The sequence below is a fragment of the Sparus aurata genome, chromosome 17 (genome assembly GCF_900880675.1).
Source record: "Sparus aurata chromosome 17, fSpaAur1.1, whole genome shotgun sequence".
In the NCBI taxonomy this organism is placed as follows: Eukaryota; Metazoa; Chordata; class Actinopteri; order Spariformes; family Sparidae; genus Sparus; species Sparus aurata.
In genome coordinates this window covers 29,635,912-29,660,634 of record NC_044203.1, presented here as the reverse complement: position 1 = coordinate 29,660,634, position 24,723 = coordinate 29,635,912, and the positions used below count along the sequence as shown (strand labels likewise).

The 24,723-nt window shown below is 39.8% G+C and overlaps 1 protein-coding gene across 2 annotated transcripts; it reads left to right on the top strand.

Annotated features, from left to right (window-relative positions):
* The first annotated feature begins 1,381 nt into the window (after positions 1 to 1,381).
* Positions 1,382 to 24,623, top strand: lsr (lipolysis stimulated lipoprotein receptor). 2 transcript variants are annotated; one of them, XM_030395217.1, is made up of 11 exons: positions 1,382 to 1,591; positions 3,934 to 4,263; positions 6,864 to 6,983; positions 7,339 to 7,395; positions 9,343 to 9,489; positions 11,804 to 12,007; positions 12,208 to 12,264; positions 15,849 to 15,965; positions 18,311 to 18,608; positions 22,997 to 23,474; positions 23,870 to 24,623. In XM_030395217.1, exons 1-11 carry the CDS (start codon positions 1,552 to 1,554, stop codon positions 23,903 to 23,905), a joined length of 1,884 nt encoding a protein of 627 aa, XP_030251077.1. In that variant the 5' UTR covers positions 1,382 to 1,551; the 3' UTR covers positions 23,906 to 24,623. The 2 variants fall into 2 exon arrangements, with proteins under 2 accessions (XP_030251077.1, XP_030251078.1); XM_030395218.1 differs by lacking the exon at positions 7,339 to 7,395.
* Positions 24,624 to 24,723: the final 100 nt, after the last annotated feature.

Below are 24,723 nucleotides of genomic sequence, written 5' to 3'. Positions count from 1 at the left end.
AGTTATGTAATATCTATATACAGAGTTGTTAAACATAGATATTGTTACCAGTGTTGAGAGCAACACATTATTACGCGTTACCAGTAATATTTCAGTAATATAGTACGAGAATTGTGTTACAAACTGCCTTAAAGACTGAAGTGAAGAGTTTATTGTTTTTTTTAAGAATCCATTCACACCAACATGACCATATTAATACAGGCTGTGTGTGTTTAATATACCCGAGCCTATAATTTCAGTCCTTGTTCTGTGGACTAAAATTAAAAGGCAGGAAAAAGAGATTTTTGTCTTGTCATGTCAGTATTGGCTACATTATAAAAGGTGTTGGTCTATTGTGCTTCTTTTGACTAAGCCTTCATCTAAAAATATTTATTCCTATCTCATAATATATCAGACTTTGATTTTTTGTCTGCCTGCTCAACCCTTAGTCCAGGGCCATTCCTTTACTTTAAAAGATTTGGTCTATTTAATTGTTCAATAGAGGTTATTTGGTTATTCTATGGAAAGTAATAAAAAGGTAGTGTAACAAGTTATATATTACTCTACACAGACAGTAACTTGATATTATTCTTTAAAAGGAGGGTAGTAATATGTCTGCAATATATTGCATTTTCAAAAAACTAACCTTCTGTCAGGCATTTAACAAAAAAAACTATTCAAAAGTGCACAAATGAAAAAAAATATCTGAACTACAAGCTAACCAACTCACCAGTATTAATACAGTTACTGAGATATTTTAGCATGCAAGTTTATATATCTTTGGTACTTTATATTGTTTACTCTGAATCTTATTATGTTATCATCTTTCTCCATTTATATTATCTACATTTTTATATATGGAAATATACGTGCTCAAAAAATTGTACTTACGTACAGTATCCGGGTTAATGTTGGCACGATGACTGCCACATATCCCACAGGAAATGGCCTACTTGGTTACCCGCGACACACGCACGCGCGCGCACACGTACACACACACACACACACACACACACACACACATACACAAACACACACACACACACACACACACGTATACACTCATACACACACACGCTGAGCAACAGGTTGAACAAACACTGGTTTGATAGCGTTATCAGGCAGTGGCTGGACCGAACCAACTAGCAGGTGGGTAAACTAAATACAGTCTTGGTCAAATTTCCATCTTTGTAGACAAACATACCGACAACAAGACGTGTTCGTATTTCATCCACCTGTTCTGCTCTCACCTGCAGGTCTTTGGTGTAAATACAATCCATCGATTAAAAAAACAACAACTCGAAACAACCCACACCCCCGTGTTTCGCAACCTGCTTCTTGAACGCTCACCTGTTGGCTGCGCGGCTGACGTGGGGCGTTCAGGTACACCCCCTCCACCAGTCTAAGACATACCAGGACACAAAATGGAGTTGGAGCTACCTGGCTGAGTAGAAGGTGTAGTCTTAGCTCGGTATTATGCACAACCTGAAGTTTTTCTTTTTCTTTTTGTATGTATTTGAGGAAATAACAACAAGCTAAGTCGATTGAAACACAAAAGAAACAGGACCAAACATGTTCTGGACGTTTATCATCGCCGCCTTAATGGCAACAGGTAAGTTGGCCTGTTTTTCTCTCTGGCGACAGAATAGGGTGGGGGCCCTCTTCCGTGAAAAGTGCGCCGATAAATGCTGCTTTATGGGCTTTCTCAGTTTTGACACATTTTTGTTGTGGTAACAGTTCTGGTGCTGTTTATGCTCATATGGTGGATTATTTTATCTTTCCTTTTGTTATCAAACCCATTTTTGAACCATTTAACAACCTGTTATAACAACGAACATAGCTTGTTCTGGTCGATAGCTACACCATGGACGTTCACCTGCAATAGAACTGCTAATAACTGTGTACTTTATTGAATTTACATAGATTTTTTATGGCACAAAATAATGTTTTCCAACTAAACCCACATAAACAAATGGGTGATTACACGACCACGTTAAGAAAAGGTGACATATTTCTGCACAATATCCTCTGATGGGAAACAACACCTGCGACTTGTCTAGTCGTCAGGAAATGTTAATGCTGAATGTGCCATGTTGAAACCACACACATGGGTGTTGTGTTGTTCATGTAGATATATTTCAGAAGAAAACAGTCAGATAGGTACGGAAGAGGATTAGGGTGAATTGTATTTTTAGTTCTGAATTTAAAGTCAGAATTCTGAAAAAAAGTCAGAATTCTGAGAAAAAAGTCAGAATTCTGAGAAAAAAGTCAGAATTCTGCACATGTGAATTTATGTTTAGTTCTGACTTTAAAGTCAGAATTCTGAGAAAAAAAATCAGAATTAATCCTCTTATCCTCTTCCGTAGATAGGAAACTAGGAAGGGAATATCAATTTCACAAATCACAGTTCAGACAACATCCAGCAAAATCATAGCCATTATGATTTAGTAAAATAAATCTTCCGAAGTTTCAAACCAGCCATCTAAAACATGTAACATCAAACTATAACCAAAATAACAAACCGTTTCTTTGATTTACAAGCTTTTCTTTGACATAAGTCAACTTGTTTATGGCAGAAAACAAACCCTGTAAACTGAATATGAGATGTGCAAGTGATCACCTTTCTAAAACAAAATGTATCACTCTGGTTTACATTTCCAGTGTTTGGTTTTGACAGTATCACATTTTTATGTATGACTAACATCTAGAGCCTGAACGATACTTGATGTATCAGATTGATGCCACTAACAATATTATGAAGTAAAACATTCGGATATCTGCTGATATACACACAGTTTTTGTAATGATCCATTAAATGTGGTTATCAGACGCTCCTGACACTGATATGTTACAGAGCCAGGATATTTTACAGCTTAAGAATAGCTTTGATTGTCTAGAATGAGTGCACTGTTTTAAAATTTACCTTTAACCTCTAAGTCATTATATTCACATTCCTGATGATTGTTTTATACAAATGTTAATATCTTGTGTAAAAACCAACAGGACTCCGGGCTGACTTTTTTTGCACTGGTTGCACTGGTGCGTCTAACCATAATCATTTAGGTGTACCAGCACATGATTTAGGTCAGTAGGTGCTCGCATATCACTAGGCAACAGACTTCAACATAACACCGGATAAAAACAGGACAGAATAATCAAGAATAAAATATGATTTTTACAACTCTGTTTTATCAGTTCTGAATACTTTTGTTATATGAACATTTAATCATACATATGTTATGCTTGATTACAAAATGTAATAAACCTTATTGTATGTAACCTCTTGAAGCCCAACTCGTTTCCGTCCAGGCCTTTCACGGAGCCTCGGCCCACACTTTGGATATCACCGGTTTGATGTAATCAAAGAACTTAAATAAATAAAATGTCGTAAAATATTTAGGTATTTCTGAAAAATTTCAAAAATAATCAGCCCAGAGCAGCGGTCACTACGGTATTGCCACAATCTTGATATCCAGGTATTTGGTAACATAATGTTAGATTTGATTTTTTTTCCATATTGCCCAGCCCGAAGTGATACTATTAATATGTGGAGCCATATTAAAGCGATTTTCTTTCCCCTTTGTTTTTTGTTCTTTTATGGCCTTTTCCTTCAACATTAAAAGTTGCTGGGTGATGGAAAACATCACACCAGACAATGTGACTGCAGCTAAGAAGTGAGCGCCTCCAGTTACATGTCTGGCTGACTTTATATCCAGAGTCTGGTTTTGATTATTCCTCTGCTGCCGGTGCACCAAAGTTTGCACATTTGTCATCACGTACGGGGCTCTAATGGTCAGATAACTCAGAGAGGTGACTCATCACAACCAGTCTCAGTGATACTCGCTGTGGGGAAATACTTTGTCATATGCCACGCCCTGCGGGTATCGTAGACTAATAAACAATCATATCCATTATGACAAAATGTGAGTAACAGTGTTTGGAATTTCTTTCCAGAGACCACCATGGCCATCTCGGTCCAGTGCCCCACAAAGAGGTACATAGTCATCCTCTTCCAGCCCGTCACCCTCACCTGTCAATACCAGACGACCGCCAGTCAGCCTCCTGTTGTCACCTGGAGGTATAAATCATACTGCCGGGACCCCATCCAGGCTGCATTGAATCCCAGCAGTGCTGAGAACATCCTGTCTCAGAATAACCCCAACTATGATCCCAACATCGAGTGCGCCGACAGCCAGAGGACGGTGCGCATTGTGGCCTCCAAGCAAAGCAATTCTGTAACCCTCGGGAAGGAATATCAGGGCCGCAAGATCAGCATCCTAAACAGTGAGTCGTTCAAATTACACTCTGCATCTGAATTAAAAGCAAGTACCAATTTCAAAATTAGGCGATCAACAGAAATTATAAGGCAGAAGTTTTTATTATTACATTGTTTATGCAAAAATGCCAAATAGTTGATGATTTTAGTTTCTGCTGTGTGAGAATTTGCTGCCTTTTCATGTCGTAACATTGTAGTAAATTCATACATTTGAGTTTTTACTGTCAACAGGACACAACAACATATTTAAGGAGATCACCATTTGCTCTAATTGAAACTGTGATGAGTTTTAAAATTTTATAAGCTTCCTTGCTCGTGACAGCTGTGCCTGGAGGCTTTATGTCTTCGGGTTGTCTGCCCATTCATCCGTCCTATTCTTGTGAACACCGCGTCATATCACCAAACAAATGTTCACTTAGACTGAAGGATGGACTGAACTGGAATTTCGTGGCAAAAGGTCAAAGGTCACTGTCAAGACAATTTTCTATTCTCAAATTCGGCAGACAAATGTCTTAGAGGATAAAATAATGAAGTTATGATATTCGATATCTGAAAGTTCAGAGGCTAAATGCGTCATTACATCATAATATTATGCAAAAACTGTTGCCGTTATTCAACACCACAGCATAAATCCTAGTTGGGGAGGGGGGCAATGGGGGCACAAGCTCCCATCCTGGGTAAAATAAAGTATGATTTGATAACACCGTGTTCGTTAGCAGAGTTACAGCACTGCTTTTGTGGTCAGTCGTCACAGAGGGACGTTATGGGACGTTTCTGGTAAGTAGCAGGGCCCATGATTTGTTATCACTTTCGTTTCAGTGTAGATCTTTTGTTCAACTGAGTCGGTATGAGTATGTCCAGGTTGGACTGGAAGGACTAATTAGCAGGCCTACATGAGTCATATGTAAAGTAAACTGAAAAAAGATTTCGTTTTCACATGTTTCTTCAATGCTGCAGTTTAGTTGCACATAAGAGGAAGTTAATAAACAGAGAACAAACAGGCTGAAACCAGTGTCTTTATGACTGGACTCTGCGCGAGCAAGTGTTGCTATCATGCGTGAGAAACAACAACACTCTGCATTTGGCGTATTTAAAATGTATATTCTGAGGTTACATCATTTCATTTGAAAATCAACGTCATCATCATCAAATGCAGATCTGCAAAGTCTTAAACAGAGCTGAAGCAAGGTAACACAGTCAATATTCAAATCTAAATGGCACTCGGTAGAGTGCATACCTCTACCAAGGCCTAACAGTCCCCTTTTGTACTAACTCATAGTTACCAACCCCCTAAATGCATTATAGATTCTTCATCAAGAACCATGCATTGTTCCCAGAGATGTTGATGAAAATGTTGAAAATCTCCAATGTTAAGAAAGTGGAGAAGAAAAATCCTGTAAACTTCCTTTTATCCAGATCCACACAGAAAGTTAATGAGGTCTATTCTGGGAAGAGGCTTGTCCTCCATTCAAGTTTCATCTCCTTGGTGGAGATAATGAAAACTACAACACAACATATAATATCACGATTCTACAGGGATGAGTGTTAGATGCACAATATGTACCAGATGGGCTGAGATAAGAGCTACTGGGGAATAAACACACAGTTAGACTGGATTCTGCTCTGGAGCAGTTTGTAGATGGAAGGAGAGCTCAGAGATTTGGTTTTTACTTATGGATTCATTTTCACAAACAACCTGACTGCAGCAGCAGTGATCCGAGGAGGTGACCTCCTTTACCAGGTGTTCATGAACTGTAATGGTGACTGTAATGGAAATGTGGAGAGACAAAAAGAAGAGAGAGAAACAGAGTCTGTAGTGAGCTCTGAATTTAGAGATGGCCTCAATTTGAACTGTGTGCAGTTGCTGGCTAATGGTGTTAACTTATAATTAGTGTACAGTAAAGTAGTCTGTCTTTTTGGAACGGATAAATGGCCCATGAGCATAATGAGTAAACCAAAATGTGGCTGTGATTAAAAATGCTTTACTGTAGGGAATTGACATATTGCATCAACAGTGAGTCGGGGTCAGGATTCTTCTTTATCTTTTGATCTTTCAGATCAAATGATGCCAGACCTCTGCTCACCTTCGTTTGAGTCAGCCTGTTCTGGAGTAGAAATAACTTTCCACACTATCATTTGTGCCTGAGCTTCAAACCTACAGTCACTTCAGCCCAAATTTCCCACTGCCTGTCACCTGACAGTTTCCTCTAAACACAACCTGCACACACTCAGCTGTGCAATGCTGTGCAGTAATCGTAACAGTCTTTGTGTCCTTCATTCAACACGTTCAACACAGATCTACTGTTTGAACAGATCAGCCTTGCCTTTGACACAGATGTTACACTTTCAGTTTTCACATATAAGAATGTGGCAAACTTTAATTTTCAGGAATTTACCAAAGCAAACCTCTTATTAATGGATGTGGAAAATTGTTGTTTTAGGACAAGGACTGTCTTGAAAGTTTTGAAAATGCTTAATTGTGACTGTTGTGTTGACCGTATGTCGGATTATCTAAACCCAGAACTATAAGATTGTAATGATGGTGGCTAATAATGCTGCAGCTACTTCAAAACAAAAATCAAACATGTAGATCTATTGTTTTTCACAGATGCAGACCTGAATATCGCGCAGACAGCATGGGGCGACAGCGGCGTCTATGTCTGTTCTGTGGTCTCTTCCCAGGACCTTTCAGGGAACGGTGAAGACTACACAGAGCTAATTGTTCTCGGTAAGTTGCGTTCATATTCGTGGGCGTATGTGGTCACACTCGTGTTATGCGTGTAGACACACTTCTTCCTTTTTTTTCTCTATGCTTCCTTTTCCTCCTCCCATTCACAAACACACACACACACTCACTTACATGCCAGTAAACACACGGCTTTCAAATAATTAAAGGGAACTCTTCTAGATAAACTTGGCCTGACAGATTTTGCAAGTGGCTGATGAACTATTGTGTGGGCAGATGACAGTCAGTACAGAAGATACTTGCCTCCAGCCCAGTTCTTAGTAAGTCTTTAGTTGTTGGCAGTAAAAGTAGACCGATACCACTTTAAAGTAATTGTGGCTTTATCTTTCTTTCACAGAGAGAAAAGCAAATACTACTGACCTGCTGCCTGGTATTGACTTGCTGGTTTTGGAAGGTAGTACAAGCCTCTTGATTTAGTTTTGTTTTAGTTGCACAGTAGAGGTGTATGAGGTAGGACGAGGGGTAAATGAGATGGGAGTGGCTGCTGGTTTTCTGTTTAAAAAGGTTTCAGACAATTTGAACATTTAAGACTTCAGTCATACATTAACTTTCTTGCGAAGTGCACAATTATACGCACCTATTACTCATCTTGAGTAGAGGGCCCTGGAGTAGACACGCATCCTGTTGTGGGCCAACATATGAGTTTCTGTGAAACCAAGCTGTTCTGCTTGTCTTACACGCGCGCTCACCTCCTTAACTTTCTCCACTTTACACTCCCTCCTTATCTCCTGCTGTTTCTCTTATATGGCTCAGGTCCCACGTGGGAATTTCCTGGCTGCAACAAAAGGACATTCAGCGCACATTTTCTTATCAGTGTGCATGCCAAATAAAGTTTTTTACACTCTGCTCTGCTAATACAGTCTCCATTTAAGTAGATTCATTTGAACAGTGTCTCCCCTGTCTTTGCTGCTTTTGTGTCTGTGCTGCCTGAACTGACTTGCAGCATGAAATTATGAACTGGGTGCAAGGGAAAAAGCGGCTTTACCGGTTTGACGGAAAATTACAGCTGTGGCAAACATGTTGTGTTGATGTTAACATGCAACAACAAAAATGAGACCTGAGAGTCACCCAGTGATTTAAAAACATAGCTTGCATGATAAGAAGGTGGTGGATGGAAGCCCACATGGAAGTTTATTAAAAGGGTAATTTGAGCATTATGATTTTCCACATATGTATGTAAATTAAATTTGCATTATCATTTTCACGTACTTGAATGGGTTCTATGTAGGAATTTCTTAAATTGATAGTCGGCTGCTTTAATCGATTATGGGTTAATCATCGGCCATATATGAAATATGTTGGATGTGTTTTTCATTAGAAAAACAGTTTCAAACCCTGACATGATTTATATTTGATGCTAAACCAGAGTAGGTGACATTAGGAGCAAAAAGCTAATCCAGCTTCTTAGTGATTGCAGAAAGGAATAAAAGTATCTATTTTTCTTAAAAATCATTGTTGTAATCGTAAATTAATAACTTTAAAGTGATTATTGTGTCCAAAATGATTGTTTTTTATCTCTTTGTAAGAATCTCCATGGTTGGTCCCAACTTCTAACAAGGTTTTTCAGCCAACAGTTTAACCCTGATGGAATAATGTGGTATCTGTTTGGTCAGCGAACAGCGGTCTTGGTAGTTGCCACCAATTTATCCATTATTGATTAATCATTAGCATCCCTAGTTCCACGATTATATCACATAAATGAAAAATAATTGAAAAGCTGCTTTACTTTTAATTTACATGGACTTAATTTGCTTTAGAGTGGACAGTATTCAAGGTTCAATATTCAGGTGCTAACTACAAACAAACAAAAATAATAATTAATTTTGACTCAAATATCACATACATAAGTGACAAATTATAATGCTATTGTGGACTTATATTTTAATGTTCAAGATTACATTATCGTTTCAATAAAGTCCCCATCGGGCTCTTGAAGTGTAGTCTAACTCTGTCAAGCTTCAAACGGCTACTTTCTGTTTGACTGTTCTGCTGTTGACCTTTTACGTATCGCTCCCCAGAGATTTTCGGAGTGAATTTCTATCGTTATAATAAGAAATATAAGAAAGACAATAACTACATAATGTGTAGTTCAGTGCAGCAAAATAACTTGACTTTGATGTCTAAGTTGCCCTGTTGTGTAAATAAGAGCTGTGTCATATTTTCTTGACTTATGTTGTTAAAGGTCCAATTTGTTAGAACATTTTTAAAAAGCTGGTATTTGACGAGTTGTGAATTCTTACAAATTGGACCTTCTTAAAGGAGCAAAATCAAGTCTTGTGGACTGTGGATGTAAATCTTTAATATTAATGTATCTGATGTACCCCCCTGCTAACCCACACAGACTGGCTCCTGGTTGTTCTGGTGGTTCTGGGCTTCCTGCTGTTGCTGCTTCTTATTGGGATCTGCTGGTGCCAGTGCTGTCCACACACCTGCTGCTGTTACATCAGCTGCCCCTGCTGTCCAGACCGCTGCTGCTGTCCACGAGCATGTAAGTACCAGATTAGAATTTGCACTTAAAGTCTTTATTTCACTGTGCTTCACCGAAGGCTGGGTATTAAATAGCATTAAATGGTGCGTGCAGTGTCATTGTCATTCAACAGTGTGGACACACACCTGTGTTGATCAGATTAAGTTCTGGCGGTCTCCCAACATAAATCAAACACACCCTTCGTAAAAACTCTCTCCTGAAGAATCAAGTTTAAGTATTGTGTTGCTGTTGGTACCAAAGCTCAGATTTCATCCGGGCACAAGTTGTAAAAATATCAACAACTACTTCAAGCTCGAGTGTAACAATAAAGGAAGTGAGACTTCCTGCACTTGCGCATATAATTTATGTACTCCAGTTATGTGTGTGTGGGGCCCTGTATGAAAGGTAAACATAAATAGCAATAAAAGGTGTGAACTAACCCACTTTTCTCAGCTTTCTTCAGCTCTGAAATGAACTCACACATTGGGTAAAGGGGAACATAGAGCATGTACAGTCAAGCTCACCCCAAGGCTGATGAAGCACAATTTGAGTCACCAGTTTCATCAGCAAAAAATAAACAGATTCACTCTGAAACAAGCTAACAGTTTAAGGACATTTTAGGAAATATGTTTATTTGCTTTCTTGCAAAGAGTTAGATGAGAAGATTTATAAAACAGAAGCTCCTACCAACAGCTGATTAGCTTAGCTTTGTTAAGCCGTAAAATCAGGAAGCAGGGGGAAACGGCATGGATCTGTCCAGAGGCAACCAAAACGCCTGGCAGCACTTGTAAAGATCACTAATTAACCAATTTATTTGTTTGTATAATCTGTACAAACACATTTTGGTTGTAGGGGGGCTGTTTGTTGGTCCGGTGCAATGTAAGCTAAGATAATCAGCTCCTAGTTGTAGCTACCTATTCAAGGATTATTTTCATTACCCCCCCAAGGAGATTTTGATTTGTACCCATGTCTGGTTGGTTTGTCAACAGAATTACACAAAAACTACTAAACAAGTTTCCACCAAACTCAGATGGAGGATGTGTCTCACGTCAGAATAGACCCCATTCATTTTTGGTGTGGTTCCAGATAAAAGGGACAGACCCAAATGTTGTTTTGGATCTTTTTCTTGAGAAAAATTGTTTTTTCAACATTTCCATTAATTCCAGGGAGCATTTCATGGAATTTGATTAAAAAAAATCAGGTGACTAGGTGGATGGTATCTATCAGTGGGTACAATATGATGTGAATCCGAGATCTGGGGAGCTCAGATTGTGGATAGGCGGTTATAGATGGTTTAAATTGGAGGTATATACAGGTCTCAAGTTTGATATTGGATTAACGGGGACGGTTGGGCCCTGGCGTTGGCATATATTCCATCTGAGTGCCATTCTATTTGATTAGCTGCGTGGTTTATAAAATGTCAGAAAATAGTGGTAAATGTCGGTGTTTCCCAAAGCTAGACCAAAGATAAGGAGAGTGGCTGGGGCTCAGGGGTAGGTCGCTGGTTCGATTCCCCTAGTCTGCTTGTCAAAGTGTCCTTGGGAAAGATACAGAGCCCCAAACTGCTCCTGATGTGCTGGTTGGCACCCTGCATGGCAGCCACCACCATCAGTGTATGAATGTATGTATGAATTACTGTAAGTCACATTGGACAAAAGCGTCTGATAAATGCGCTAAAATGTAAATGTAGAAATGTAATAAGATCCTCTGATGTCTTGTTTTGTCCATAACCCAAAGATATTCAGTTTACATCCCCCAACCATTGTATTAGCTGCCAGCCTGTACACTGGCTGCTAATGTTAGCTAACATTAACCTTGCTAATGCTGGCTAGCTCAGATTGGGTTGGTACCGTAGAACTCAGACACTCTTGCATTTTTCCCCCCCAAAAACTACCAACTACCAAGACCGCTGTTTGCTGACCAAACATAGATAGCACATTATTCCAACAGGGTTAAACCGTTGGCTGAAAAATCTTTTTAGAAGCTGGAACCAACCATCGAGAATCTTCCATAGAGATAAAAAAAAACAATCATTTTGCACCCAACAATCAATTTGAAGTTACTAATTTACAATTACAATCATGTTTTTTAAGAAAAATAGATACTTTTATTCCTTTCTACAATCTGTAAGAAGCTGGAATAAGAGACTTTTGACTTTTAAAAAAAAAGAATGATACTCAAACCAGTTAATCTTTTATCAAAATAGTTGAACTGCTGTATTAACAATTAACTATACAACTTCACATGACGGTGATATCAGTCTTTACTGAAGACACATGGGATGTTTTCTGTTCCACATGATCATCTCTTCTTTTTCCATTTTATTATTCTGCAGTGTACGAGGCAGGAAAAGCAGTGAAGAAAGGTATGGGCAATCATTATGCCCCCACAGTCTATGCTCCCAGTATGTATGCTCAGCCAGCATACGGTGGCCCGCTGATGAACCAGCCCGCTATGCCGCTGCTTCCTCTACCCAACGGAGCCGGAGGCATGCCACCCCACAATGGTTACGGTCGAGATTACGACGGTGCCAGCTCAGGTGACACTCATTCTTATTTCTGATTGGATGGCAGCTGCCGAGTCATTTCTTTTGCAGTTCTCAGAATCCCTCGGTGGCAATTATCGGTATAAGTCAGTTAACTGACAATATGAGTTTCATGATGACATCAATCTCGCATCAAATTTTTTTTTTAGCTTTGATGAAACCTTGTTTGAACTTGTCTTGTTGTGTTCTCACAGTGGGACAGGGCTCACAGGTGCCTCTGCTGCATGACCAAGACGTAGGAGGAGACCACAGTGAGTAAATGGCAGTTGTATATTTATGTCCTGAACTGGCAATCTGGCGTTCCATTTAGGGAAATTTTCACACGTCACATGATACAAAGCAGCGATGCAACATAATACGACTATCTTCATTTTTAGATTATCTCTTGATTATTTCTTGATTAATCAGTTGCCGTTGTTTTGTCTTGTCTTGTCCATAATCCATAGATGGTTAAGTCACTGTTTTAGGGGAGTGAAAAAAAACAAACATTCACGCTTTTGTTTTCTCTAACCAAAAAAAACAGTTGGTGTTTAATTTAATAGTTGGCAGCTAATTGCACAGCTCTGGTACAAAGATAATTTTAGGTCTTTCCAGTGCTGTTTCACACAAGAGTTGCAACTCATTGTTAGACTTGTCTGCTTTTGTCAGGGAATTTACAATACTTGGGCCTCCGATTAAAGCATCAGTATGTAGAAATTGGCATTTTGTGCGATTTGGGACCCCCCCCAACAGTAAATGCAAAAACAAAACAATTTGTCAGACGTAACGTAGGTGCTTACCACAACTCATAAAACACGTATGTAACGCTGTGATCCTACCCTCTGACTGAATCAAATCAAATACATTTTATTAATACAGCCCAAAATCACAATCACGTTGTCTCAGTGAGCTTTACAGTCTGTACAGTGAATGACACCCTTTGGCCTTAGACACTCGATTCGAGTGAGTACAAACTACAAACAAAAAAACCCAAAAACTTTTCACAGGGAGAAAAGAAAAAGATAGAAGGAAACCTCAGGAAGAACAACAAAATCCCTGTTTACAAATGTAATTGATAGAATGTCTGATACAAGTGATTTATATAAATATATATAAAGCGTTTGGATCGAGGAGGACGACTAAGCGAGTCAAGGCCTCCACTCCACCGTGATGACCGGGAAAAGGAAATGCCACACAAGATTATTAGCACAAAATACAAAAAACCCATCAGAATGTAAAAAGATTTAAATTTTACAGAAGTACAGATGTAAGGACATGGTAAAACAGATGACGGCAATGATCTATGTGAGCCCAGGGTCTGATGATCCAGATCCGTCAATATGTGAGTCAGGGGGGAAGACGGAAGAGAGAGATGTTCCCGGGGGGAGGGAGGCGTGGTCAGTAGAAAGAAGCCTGATTAAAAGGAGAGGCGGAGGAGGCTAAAAACTGAAGTTACATACCGCAGAAACAAGAAATGGGGCGAGGAGTGGCCGAGACAGAGACACCATTCACCCTTTTACAAGGTACGGTGGCATCAAAATAATTTTGAAGCTGTTATTTCAGGGTAAAAAATTACAAAATGTTGCCATACGTGACTTTGAAAACAAATTATTTGTAAAGTGACTGTTTAAATGTCATTTGAGCCCAACTAGTTATTTTGATTCCCCCTTGGATCTATTTGCCCACATGGCACCATGTATCCTTTGATTAAAAGTTTGCTCAGGACTTTTTTGAATTATACTTCTGTGCTAATTCATATTAATGTTTTTTTAATTTTAATTGTCCCTGTGATAAGAATATTCTGGCTAGAGATTGACCGATATAATTATTTCAGGGCCAATACCGATAATTTTTGATGAAGGACACTGATAACCAATACTTACAACTGAAATACATTTACAAAGTAAATGAAAAATCTTTAAATGTCAAAATTTAGAATAACCCTGGATGAAATGTTACCAACTAGAATTTACTCAAGTACCATACTTATTTACAATTTTAGGTACCTTTGTTGAGTACTTCCATTTTCTGCTACTTCTTCTTTCTGCTGCACTACATTCACTTGATAACTTTAGTTACTAGTTACATTGCAGATTCAGATTATTAAGTACTAAGAAGATGTTACTTGTGACTTGTAACCATTCAGAGCGTGTAGCTGGTGGGGACAGAGTGGTGACTCAAGAGGGAGGATGCTGCATCAAAGCCGAAGTAGCAGCTTTTTGAATTAATTTATTTTATGAGCAATCAGACACAAAAAACACAGATACACCAGATTTGAAAAATGATAAATATCTGCCACATTAATCGTTCTATCACTAACCCCGGCACGTACAGTCTGAAAGTGATTCTATGATTATGATGTCAGGAGCTGTTTTTATGTCGTGGTATTTGTATTTGCCACAACCTTGTTTAAAGGTCAAATTAGTATTCTTCATAACCAGAAATAAAGTAAACATTTTATCATAGAAATGTTATGATAAAAATAAAAATGTTTATTTTTTCATTGTAAATGACCCCCCTTCAGTGGGTCATCAGTGGGCCACGGCCTGCATTTCTTTTTTTTTCCTTCTCAAAAACAAAGTGCAAATGACAATGAAATTATTAAAAGCATTGCATTTATTTAAATGCTTTCAGGGTTTCCGCTACATGTAATAGACTGTGGTGCACTGCCACGGCAAAATAAAAGCCGCCACACCTTAAAAATTCAGGCATAAATAAATCCAGTGTTAGAGAAAGGAAATATTTTACCGTCGTCTTCCACCACAGTCTTTGACGTTAACTAGCATGTTGGATATTTAGCTTGATAATTAGCTAGAGGATTAAAATGGTTACTTAGAGCAGAGTCCTGTACGGGTCACCGCATCCAACCCGTTTTCTGACAGTAGAACAAATTACATTCCGTACCCGAGCCGACCCGCTATAAATTGATACCGACGCCAGAAGGAAAATTGGACGGACGCAATTTTTAAAAGTGAAAGTAAGCCAGCGTGGGGAAAGGGAGTTCTGGGAGGGTGCTAGCACGCATGAATGAGCTCATATGAAATATAAATGCTATTCATTTGTGTCGCTAATAATGACCGATGATAAGTGACGCCTTGAAAATGGCAATCGTAAAACCCGACCCGTCTCTCCAGGCGTCCGACCCGATCTACATCTGTGTCCGACACAGTACATTATTTTTCACCTGTGCAGGACTCTGACTTAGATAACTCCTCTCTTGAAACAAATAATAAAAATAGTATTTCTTTACAATATTAGATGAATCTTCATTCCAAGCTCATGCAGGGGAGTTCATGATGACTGTGTTATGGCATTATAACCAGAGAATAAAAAATGAAATTCCCTAAGTAGCCTATGACATAAGTATAAATATTACAATATGATGAGATAATGAAAAAAATGGGTCGGTCCGCTGCCTTAAATTACAACAGCCTTTAAACAAACTTTGCAGCGAAACCGTGGTTTGTTTGAGATCTGACGCTACATAACCAAACTACTGACGAGACATTTTTAGGAATGAACTCTTTGCTTGCTGCCATGTTGTTGTGTTTGTTGGGGAGCGGCGGCGGCGGAGCAAGTTAAAGAGAAAATCAATTTTCATTTTTAAAAATCGTCCTAAACCACACAGTCGAATAAATCATTTTTACTTAGTAGCTCATGAAATAAAAAGTAATTCAGATTTAGTAGCTACGCCTGATTTTAAAATAACATTTCAGGATATAAAGTCTGTCAGAATTGGTAGGTTGGGATCAGAGCAGTAGTAACTAAATGTAAGACTTCTTTCAGTACTCCTTGTACTGCATCGATTCAGTGTAAGAGGAAGCTGAAATCTGACCTCATTTCTACTCCTCACCAGCTCGCAGTGGATATCGCATCCAGGTGGACCCTGACGGGAACGCCACACGCGCCATTTACTACATGGAGAAGGAGCTTTCAAATCTGGACCCATCCAGACCTGCCAACTATAACCGCTGTGAGTGACTGATCACTTCCTGCTATTGTGGTCACAGTAATGTGCTAACCGTCCCCCAGACTACTGTGGGAGGGAATAAACCAACTTCTAGAACAAGATGTTAAGAGTTAGAGGAAGCCAACGAAGTTTCTACTGCCTATGTGGGTGTTTCTTCTCCACAGCCCCGGAGATAATCGCGGCCCCAACTATTTCCTGTATGTCAGTGAACTGGTGGGTCTTCCTGTATATTCAAAGTGGATCTCTGAGTGATAGGCAGCGTTCCCTTTCCTTTTTCTTTTTTTTTTTTCTTATCAGCTCAGTGCTCAGCTCTTCTGCCCCCCTGAGGAGGCTTTTGCCTCTGTCCTGCAGACTGTCTATGCTTATTACAGTCCATTTCCTGTAAATCCCTGATGGTTAAAATACCTTCCAGAACGATGTGCATGTGTGAATGTTTCATTTCCAATTCCCCTGTAATGTTAATCCTGTCGCCCATCTGGTGCTTAATTTACTCAACTCTCACTTACTCCCACTCACCCACACACATCCTGTGTTCTAAAAACTATACTACCAAACTATTAGGGGTGGGGAAAAAAAATCAATTCACATAAGAATCGTGATTCTAATCATACCCAATTCTGAATCGATTCATAAACTTCAAAAATCAATTTTTTATTAACGTTCCCCCGTCTCTTTGTGTGCCCCCACGGGCTTCCGTACACAGTGTTGCAGCAAGCTTGGGGAAAAAAAAAAAAAAAGATGCGGCACAACTCTACTGTGAAGCCTAAGCCTAAGCTTTTATTTAGGCAATTTTACATACCTGCAAACTTGTTGCTTTTCTGCGAGGGGGGGTGGGAGACATGGAAGGGACATGGACGTGTACAAGAGATTATCAGTGAACTGCCGCTGCAAACATGTGCGCGCCTGAAGGGAGCCTTGAATTCGAAAAAAACAACTTTTCTAAAATCTCTACAAGTCATTTTCAAGACGTGTGGATGATGCTGAGGTGAGGCGACTGACTGGAGGATGAAAGTAAAGTACGTTGCATTCTCTGTCAGAAAGACAACAAATTTGTCTTCAAAATAAGAGCTTTACATTGCACCCTATTGGAGTTTAGAACTGGGTTCTTAGCGGGGGGCTTTTAATTTTAAAGTAGCGACCGTTCCTAGCTTGCCGCTACAACAACAAGCGAACAGCGAAGACAGCTTCAGAGACCGAGGAGACGCTGGCTGCATCTCCTGGATCTCAGCAGTGGTCCAGTTGCTCATCTTGACGTCCGCGGATGAAGTGATGCACTGACTGCTGTGATCAGCTGTTTCCTGGTTTTAAAACTCCCCGGCTGTGGGGCGCACAACAGTGCAGGTCATCCACACCTCCGCCCAGCTCATGCAATTTCCGGCATATGGAGTTGGATAAAAGTGTACCCTCCGAGGTGGCAAATTGGCGGACCAGGACAGACCCCCCAATTTACCGCCTTCTGTCTAAATCCGCGGACCGAGCCGCAAAAAGGATGGTCAAATTGGCGGCTTGCTGCCCAGTATATAAGCGGCTATTAACTATGCAAACAAGGGCAGCCATGCACTGCAGGCACAATGTCAAACAGAAGTGCACAAAAGGAAGGTGCAGGTCATAACATCCACACACAGTGTAGCCAGCACCTTCCTTCCAAGCAGAGAGACAGCAACTTTTTCAAAACCCATATTCATCGTGTCAAAACACACTCTTTTAAGGGCTTGCATTTTTCATTCTGCAGCAGATTGCTCTATTAAAGTGGTGCTGTTGCGCATTTCATGAGAGAAGTTCTCATTTCTTATATAACATAATGTGACCATAGATAGATACACCCCCTCATAGTGTGTTAAGGCCATAATTTGCCTTAACACACTATGCATTGTATCAATTTTTGAATCGAGAATCGGTTGAATCGAATCGTGACCCTAAGAATCGGAATCAAATCGAATCGTGAGACACCCAAAGATTCACATCCCTACAAACTATACAGCATGCCAGAGAGAGATTTAGTATGTCCTAATACAAAGTATGTGAAATGCCAGAAATAGCAGGATGTCCTACTACATCTGGCGGCATTTTACAGTATGCAAGCCAACACGCTTTTCTGGCTATTCTGACCCACAATTCTCTGCACAGTGGAAGATAAAAACAAAGCAGAGAGAGCACAAACATTCGACAGCTTATTAACAGATAACAGGCATCACAATGATAGATGGAAGAACACTTAAGTAAAAAGCACCATGTTCTTTGTATTCATTAATGTTGTGCCAAGGCCCCAACGGATGTAGGAGCAAGAGGGTCAAAGCTCAAGGTGCAATATCATTTTACCATCTGTTCTCTGATTTTCCCTCCCTCAGTGGATAATATGAGTGAAGTCAGTTCCTTGCATGATGGCTTGGACCCCCGAGGTCGTGGCGGCCGTTCCCAGCCGCCAGCTCTTGCCACGGTCTATGACCGGGATGAAGCCATGAGCACCATCAGCAGCGTTTCCCAGCAAGGCCACCGCCGCGATGACTACCCACGTCGTGGTGGAGGGTACATGGGGGATCGTGTGCGTGCCCGCTCCATGGACAACCTTGACGACATTGGACGCCGCTACCCTCGAGATGACTACCCTCCACAACGGCGCCCAGATGAGCCCAGAGGCAGGAGAGGGTAAGTCTAAGCAAGACCTCCTTAAAACCATTATTTACCTGTGAAGGACTACAGGAACTGAGCTTGTCGTCCACACATACTCCGTTTGTAACAGCTCGGCTTAGCTACTGAATTTAATGGTCTCCTTGAAGTATTCTTTAGAAAACAAAATCAAACTTGCATTTTAATCTAAATATTCAATTGTGGTTGTTCTGTTTTTCATAAAAGTAATAAAAATATCGTCTTGACTTGGTTGTCATATTCTGCTTTAACCCTCTGAGGTCGATTGACGCGCCGGCGCATCAAAATCACGTGACTAATTTAAGATGACGTAGCAGCGAGACGGAGCCTCTGTGAGTCTCTGTTCTGACTCTATATGTTAGAGCAACCTTCAAACTATATGCCAGTTTTTAAATCGTGTTGATAGGCCATGTAAAACAAGATTTACGATGTATTATGTACACCACACTTTTTCGCTAGTGTTGCCATCACGTTTGCTGCGCGTTTGGTGCAGGAAGAGACGGTAAGAGATCGGGCTTTCCTCACGAACGTGTCCACAAGCAGGAAGTGCAAGCAAAAAAAACACTTTCCTATTGGTGGAAAAAGGCACCACACCAGCCAATCACAAAATTACATGGCAAACCACGTGATTTGGTTGCTAAGGGAGGGGGGAAGATTTGGAAGGGACGGCGCGGAAAAGTGAAAGCAGCAGTGCCAGTCACAGAAGCAGCGACAGAGATCGCAAGTTTTGAGAGTTGGGAGATTTGTGACATTTAGCGTGTTTGCAGTGCATAGTTAGTGTCTTATGTAGTGTGTTTAGTGTGTAGTGGAGTCGTTTTTTTGTTTAATGAGTCAAAACAACAAGTAGAGTGCCGAATGTGGAGCAGGCAGTGCAGCTTTTCATTGAGCTGGAGGAGCTCAGGCAGACCTGAGCCTGAGGCTTTGCCTGCATTTAAATGTAAATAGTTACATGTAACTTTGTAAATTTCAAAAACTTTTGCACAAATTTAGCAAACAACAATTTATATTTGCATTATAAGTAATAAAAATGGTTCGTTGAGCATATTTGTGGTTTTCACAGTAAAAAAACTAACCTTTTCCTACTCGGATTTTATGTTTTTTTGTGATTTTAGGTCCATTGTGTTAATACAGTATGTCAAAATGAAAAAATAACTGTACAGTCACACGTGAGGTTGTGCTGAGAATAATGACACCAAACAAGGCAAGGTAAATTGTTTTTAAGGTGAAATATAATGGTAAAATCAAAAATAGTCAAAAACGGCCAATTATACCCCAGACCCCAGAGGGTTAAGTGGATCTGTGAAACATGTTGTGCTGCGGTGGAAGCCGCTTGTCAGTTTATTAGCAGACTTCACTTTTAAAACTTACGTTCATTCTTTTGTTCACTGTTAAAGGAGAGAGGCACTTGAGAACGTTCATAAAGTCACAGTCCTTCACAAAGAAATCCATAGCGTTAAGCAACATCCACACGTTTGTATCGACACAACTGAGAGAGACAGAAACGGTCATGTTACAGTCCGCTCGCATATGGCCAATAACAATATTATTAATACATGTAAATGACTACAAATTGCTACATAATTAATGCTTAATAATATATATTGCTTCTGTGATGCAGATATGTAATAGTTTATCTTAAAGTGGCCTCTAAACTGTCAGTGTGATTTTGGCATCAACCTCAAACTCCAGATAAGCCGTCAGTTAGTCATTGTTTGCATTGCATCGCAGCATTGGAAAGTACATTGCAGAGTAAAGTGTACTGTGGTTGAATTCATTTTTGAAAATCATTAGCTCATGAATTCCACCTTTCTCATTTGACACATATCCGCAAATCATTGACAACGCCCTCTTTCTAGTTGAGTCTCTGCTCTAGATTTGGGTTTTCCCTAACGCACATCGCCTGTTGTTACTGATGCGAATATACAGGGAGCTCCCCTACCCTTATTAGAACTGAGTGATAATGATACCATGAAAGCCACCTGCGATTTGTTTCCCTTTGATTCCACCTCAAAAAGCCCAACATATTGACATCGATGGCATAGGTGTTACACGCCTGAAGGTTTCTGTCAGTCTGCAATTCCTAATTTCCCCTCGGGGATCAATAAATCTATGCTGGGTGAAAATCAGCTATGGATGGACAATTACATGACGTTTTCTCAAGACCAATTCCTGAAGCAGACACTAGATGTATTGCAGACAGAAAATAAACACAATAAAGAAAAACTACAGCAAACACTGCTGGTTGTACTTGTACAGTGATATACTGGTGGGGCAAATCAAATTTTTTCCCAGGATGCCCCTCCTGCCCCCCGCAGAGCTGAAGTCATTTTTTTTATCCAGATTGAAGTGTGCCATGAATTACACACGATGTTTTTCAATTTAAAAGATAGTTTTTCAGTTTGAGTTTGTCATAAGACTACACATCCAACAGTGTTAGTTAGTTTTACAGTCACCAAAACCCTGTAATTTAAATATTGTAGAGCTGCTCCTGTATATTAGCAGCTCACAGAGATGATGAACTCTCCTTTTACACTGCAGTTGTCAATGTGACCAGATTTATTGTGAATTTCATCTGTTTTATTAACTCTTCTGTGCCGAGTTGGTGGCCATGTTGGTGATGAGCCATTTAACACAAAACTAGATATCTTTTTAATCATTTTTGTTACAACAAACTGTGTCTTAAACTGTCTTTCTTGACCTGAAAATGATCTTTTAAAATGACAAACATCATATGTGTGATTCATGGCACAATTATTTGTCTCTCCCTTTTAACTACTGTACAATTTCTTTCTGAAAATACAGTCCATGAAGATAACCTGAACCACCCACGACCATCTGTTTTGACAAACAAGCTTTCAGTTGATGTGTGACCCCCGTCACCCACTATGTGACTGTTTACATCCCCTGGGTGTGACTAAATAACTGTCATTCACTCTTCCAGTTATTGATTCTTAACTCTCCTTTTCTCTAAAATTACCTTTCATCACCACAGTGTTGTATTATCAAACAGTGCTAATTTACTTGAATTCAACAACATGTTCAATGATAAGATGACTTAAAACTGGAGGATCTTTAATGAATCCTGTCTAAATAATCATTAATATCTGCCAGATAATTTATCAGCTGTCCTCAATTGACAGATGTCTCTCGTCAGGTTATAATCACGAATCCGTGTTCAGCATTGCTTTCTTCACTGTTAACATTGACACACGGTGCTTGTCATTTTAATCGTTGCGCTCCCCTCGTAAAAAAGATGCATACAGGGGAAACACTGATAATTTTAGGAAGCAGGTGATAAAGAAAAAGCTTCAAATTAATTTCTCTGAAAGTTCAATTTTCTCCATTTTTCAACTAACATGCTTGTTAGAATGATGTGATCCTATGTCCAACTTTCCATATTATACAAGCTGCACAGCCACAAGCTTGAAATATCATCAGAATCATTCAGAAAGGAAAGAAGAGAAGAAAGAAAATGTAAAAAGTGTAGGTTGAATTAGAGGAAAATAATATGGAAATAACATCATATTAACACATCATAGTAGTGTGTTTATATGAGGCATAACTGGAGTTGATGAGTTGTTGCCAAGGCTGACGTTATGCTTCATACAGTATGTGGGAGCTGGAAATTACCATATGCACATGTAGGAAATAAGCCTGATGTGGTCCCCAAGCCGACATGTGACTACATAATGGTAGTCCCGTTGGTTTTAGTGGTTTAACCTCTTTTCTGTGAGATGACACTTTCCAATTTATCTGATTTCCAGAAAGCTGTTTTCTTTCCACATTGAGTAAAAGTGTTGTCAACTTGTTAAATGAATGTGTCACTTAATAATGAACTAAATAACTAATTGTTATTTCACTGATTATTGAGGAAATGCGGAAAATGTCACATGGTTACATTAAAATAGTTATTTAATTTATGGCCCCTTCTATTTCAACAAACCTCAGCATTAAACATCGATTACAATATTAACATGTATTAGAACAACATGGTTTTATTTTAGTTTTCGATAAAGTTTATTTAAAAAGTTTAATTATATATTTATTATAAAAAACAAACCTTTTACCCTTTTATACTGTATTGACCCATTACAATGTTTGTTTACCGTAAATTCTGGGAGGAAAATCCCTGCCTCACACGTTAGCTTACATGCAATTTAATTCAATTAAAACAAAAATTAAAAAATGGTTAAACTAACAATTTGGTTAGGGATCTCGGCCCTGAGCACACATACACAAGTTTTTCTTAAATCCTTATCTTCCAGGGTGAAGATATTCAGAAACCCAAAGTTATCAGTGTTTGTGGCATCATTGGCAAATAAGAACTTGGTGCATGTGTTATGAGGTTTAAACTCTCTGTTTAATTTTGTTGCTTTCTGTCTTCTCAGCTCGGATGATGGTTGGAGCAGTAGCGCCCGCAGCGGCCACGACCGCGACTATGACGACCGCAGGCGGCGCGACTATTCCCCGGAAGATCGGCGGAGAGGAGGCAGAGGGACCCCCAGTGGCCTCCAAGGGAGACGCAGCCACAGCCGGGATGATCTGATGGATATGGAGAGAAATCGCCGGTATGGCGGCGGCGGCGGTGACACCAGGGGCGGGCGGGATGATTACGATGACAGCTTCCTGCGAGAAGCCATGGAGAGGAAGAAGATGGGCGAGCAGCAGAGGGCACGCAGCCGGGACCGACTGGACAGCGAGAGCGACCGCTCAGATAGGGGGAGGGCGCCACGTGGGCCCCCACCACTCCCTCAGATGCCACCCTCTGGATACCCCGGTCGCCGAGATGACTACCCACCTCCTCTGCCTCCACCGTACAGTGACAATGAAAGTGTCTCATCTTCAAAGAAAAGTAACCTCCGCAAGGTGAGTCACAGCAAAACTGCCCGTTAGTAGGCTTAAAAAGTCACCTCACTGCCTGCTGACATACAACTGCCGTATTACTGTTCACACCTATTCTACATGTTCTCTTCCATTACATATTAACACCACCGCCCACCCTTCACACAGTTCACATAGAGCAGCCACCATTAACCAATATATTGATTGGTTGATTGAAGAAAATTGGGAGGTTTTAGATAGTCAATAAGCATTTTAGTCATTGTGCAAAAATGTCAAAACATCTGTTGGTTCCAGCCTCTTAAATATCCATATTTGCTGATTTTCTTTGTCATTCATGTCAGTAAATGCCCACTTAAAATGTAATGTAGGCACGTCGTCTGAATTACTCAATCAGAGTGTTTGTTTCTCTTGTGGTGCAGAATGGAGCTGTGAGTCGGGAGAGCCTGGTGGTGTGAAACCAACTGCGACGTGAGCAAACCCGTCCAATAAATGCAGCTTTCATCCATCGGAAAATCAGACCTGTTGTTTTCCAAGACTGTAAATATTTGTCACACTGCTAATCTGCTGTGCTGATTTTTTTTTTATATATGTTGCATCAATTACGGTAAACTTAAGTTGAAAGCTTCTTTTTTAACAGAGATGAGGTACAGAGATGAAATGTAATGTGCCTTTTATGTATAAAATATTGTGGCTGCCACAAGTGCCTTAGTGTGTACAGAATTTAACTTGTTGACGTGAAAGTCAAGTTGAGAAATGAATTCCGATTGGTTTCACCTCTTTTAACTTTTTTAACGTTTATGTAGTTTCATTCAGCTGAGACTGATGTCGATTTGTAGGGGTCTATAGAGCTTTCTGTTTTTTTTTTTACTTGTGAAAAATGGAGTGTTATTTTAAGAAAAACTTACATGTACATTTAAAGAATTTGATTTTACTTTGCTTTTAGTCGTGAGTGTGCTCAATGTGTTAAGAAAACCTGGTGAACAAAATAGTCTTGGGTAGAATTTGTGTTTGAATTCTTACATTTTTATTTTGTTTTCACTTTTTTTTTTTACACAAAATTTCAGTTTTAACCTGCAGTATATTGTACAGCCGACCAGTAATAACCACACTGAAGATGCAAATGTTTATTGTGATGTGATGAATTTTACAATAAAGGTCCCTGTTGTCAGTCCATTTGTTTGACTTGTAGAGTTTTGCCACTAGATGGCGACATCATGTCAGGTGTGCGATTGTGGACTTATGTTTGTGCTTCTCTTGAGTATGGGGACAAATT

What these genes read in the sequence shown, in the direction of transcription:
- lsr (XM_030395217.1), top strand. Translation starts at nt 1,552, where the DNA reads ATGTTCTGGACGTTTATCATCGCCGCCTTAATGGCAACAG. An exon ending in CACAGAGCTAATTGTTCTCG is followed by an intron (nt 6,984 to 7,338) that starts GTAAGTTGCGTT and finishes TTTCTTTCACAG; the next exon opens with AGAGAAAAGCAAATACTACT. An exon ending in ACCTGCCAACTATAACCGCT is followed by an intron (nt 15,966 to 18,310) that starts GTGAGTGACTGA and finishes TCCCTCCCTCAG; the next exon opens with TGGATAATATGAGTGAAGTC.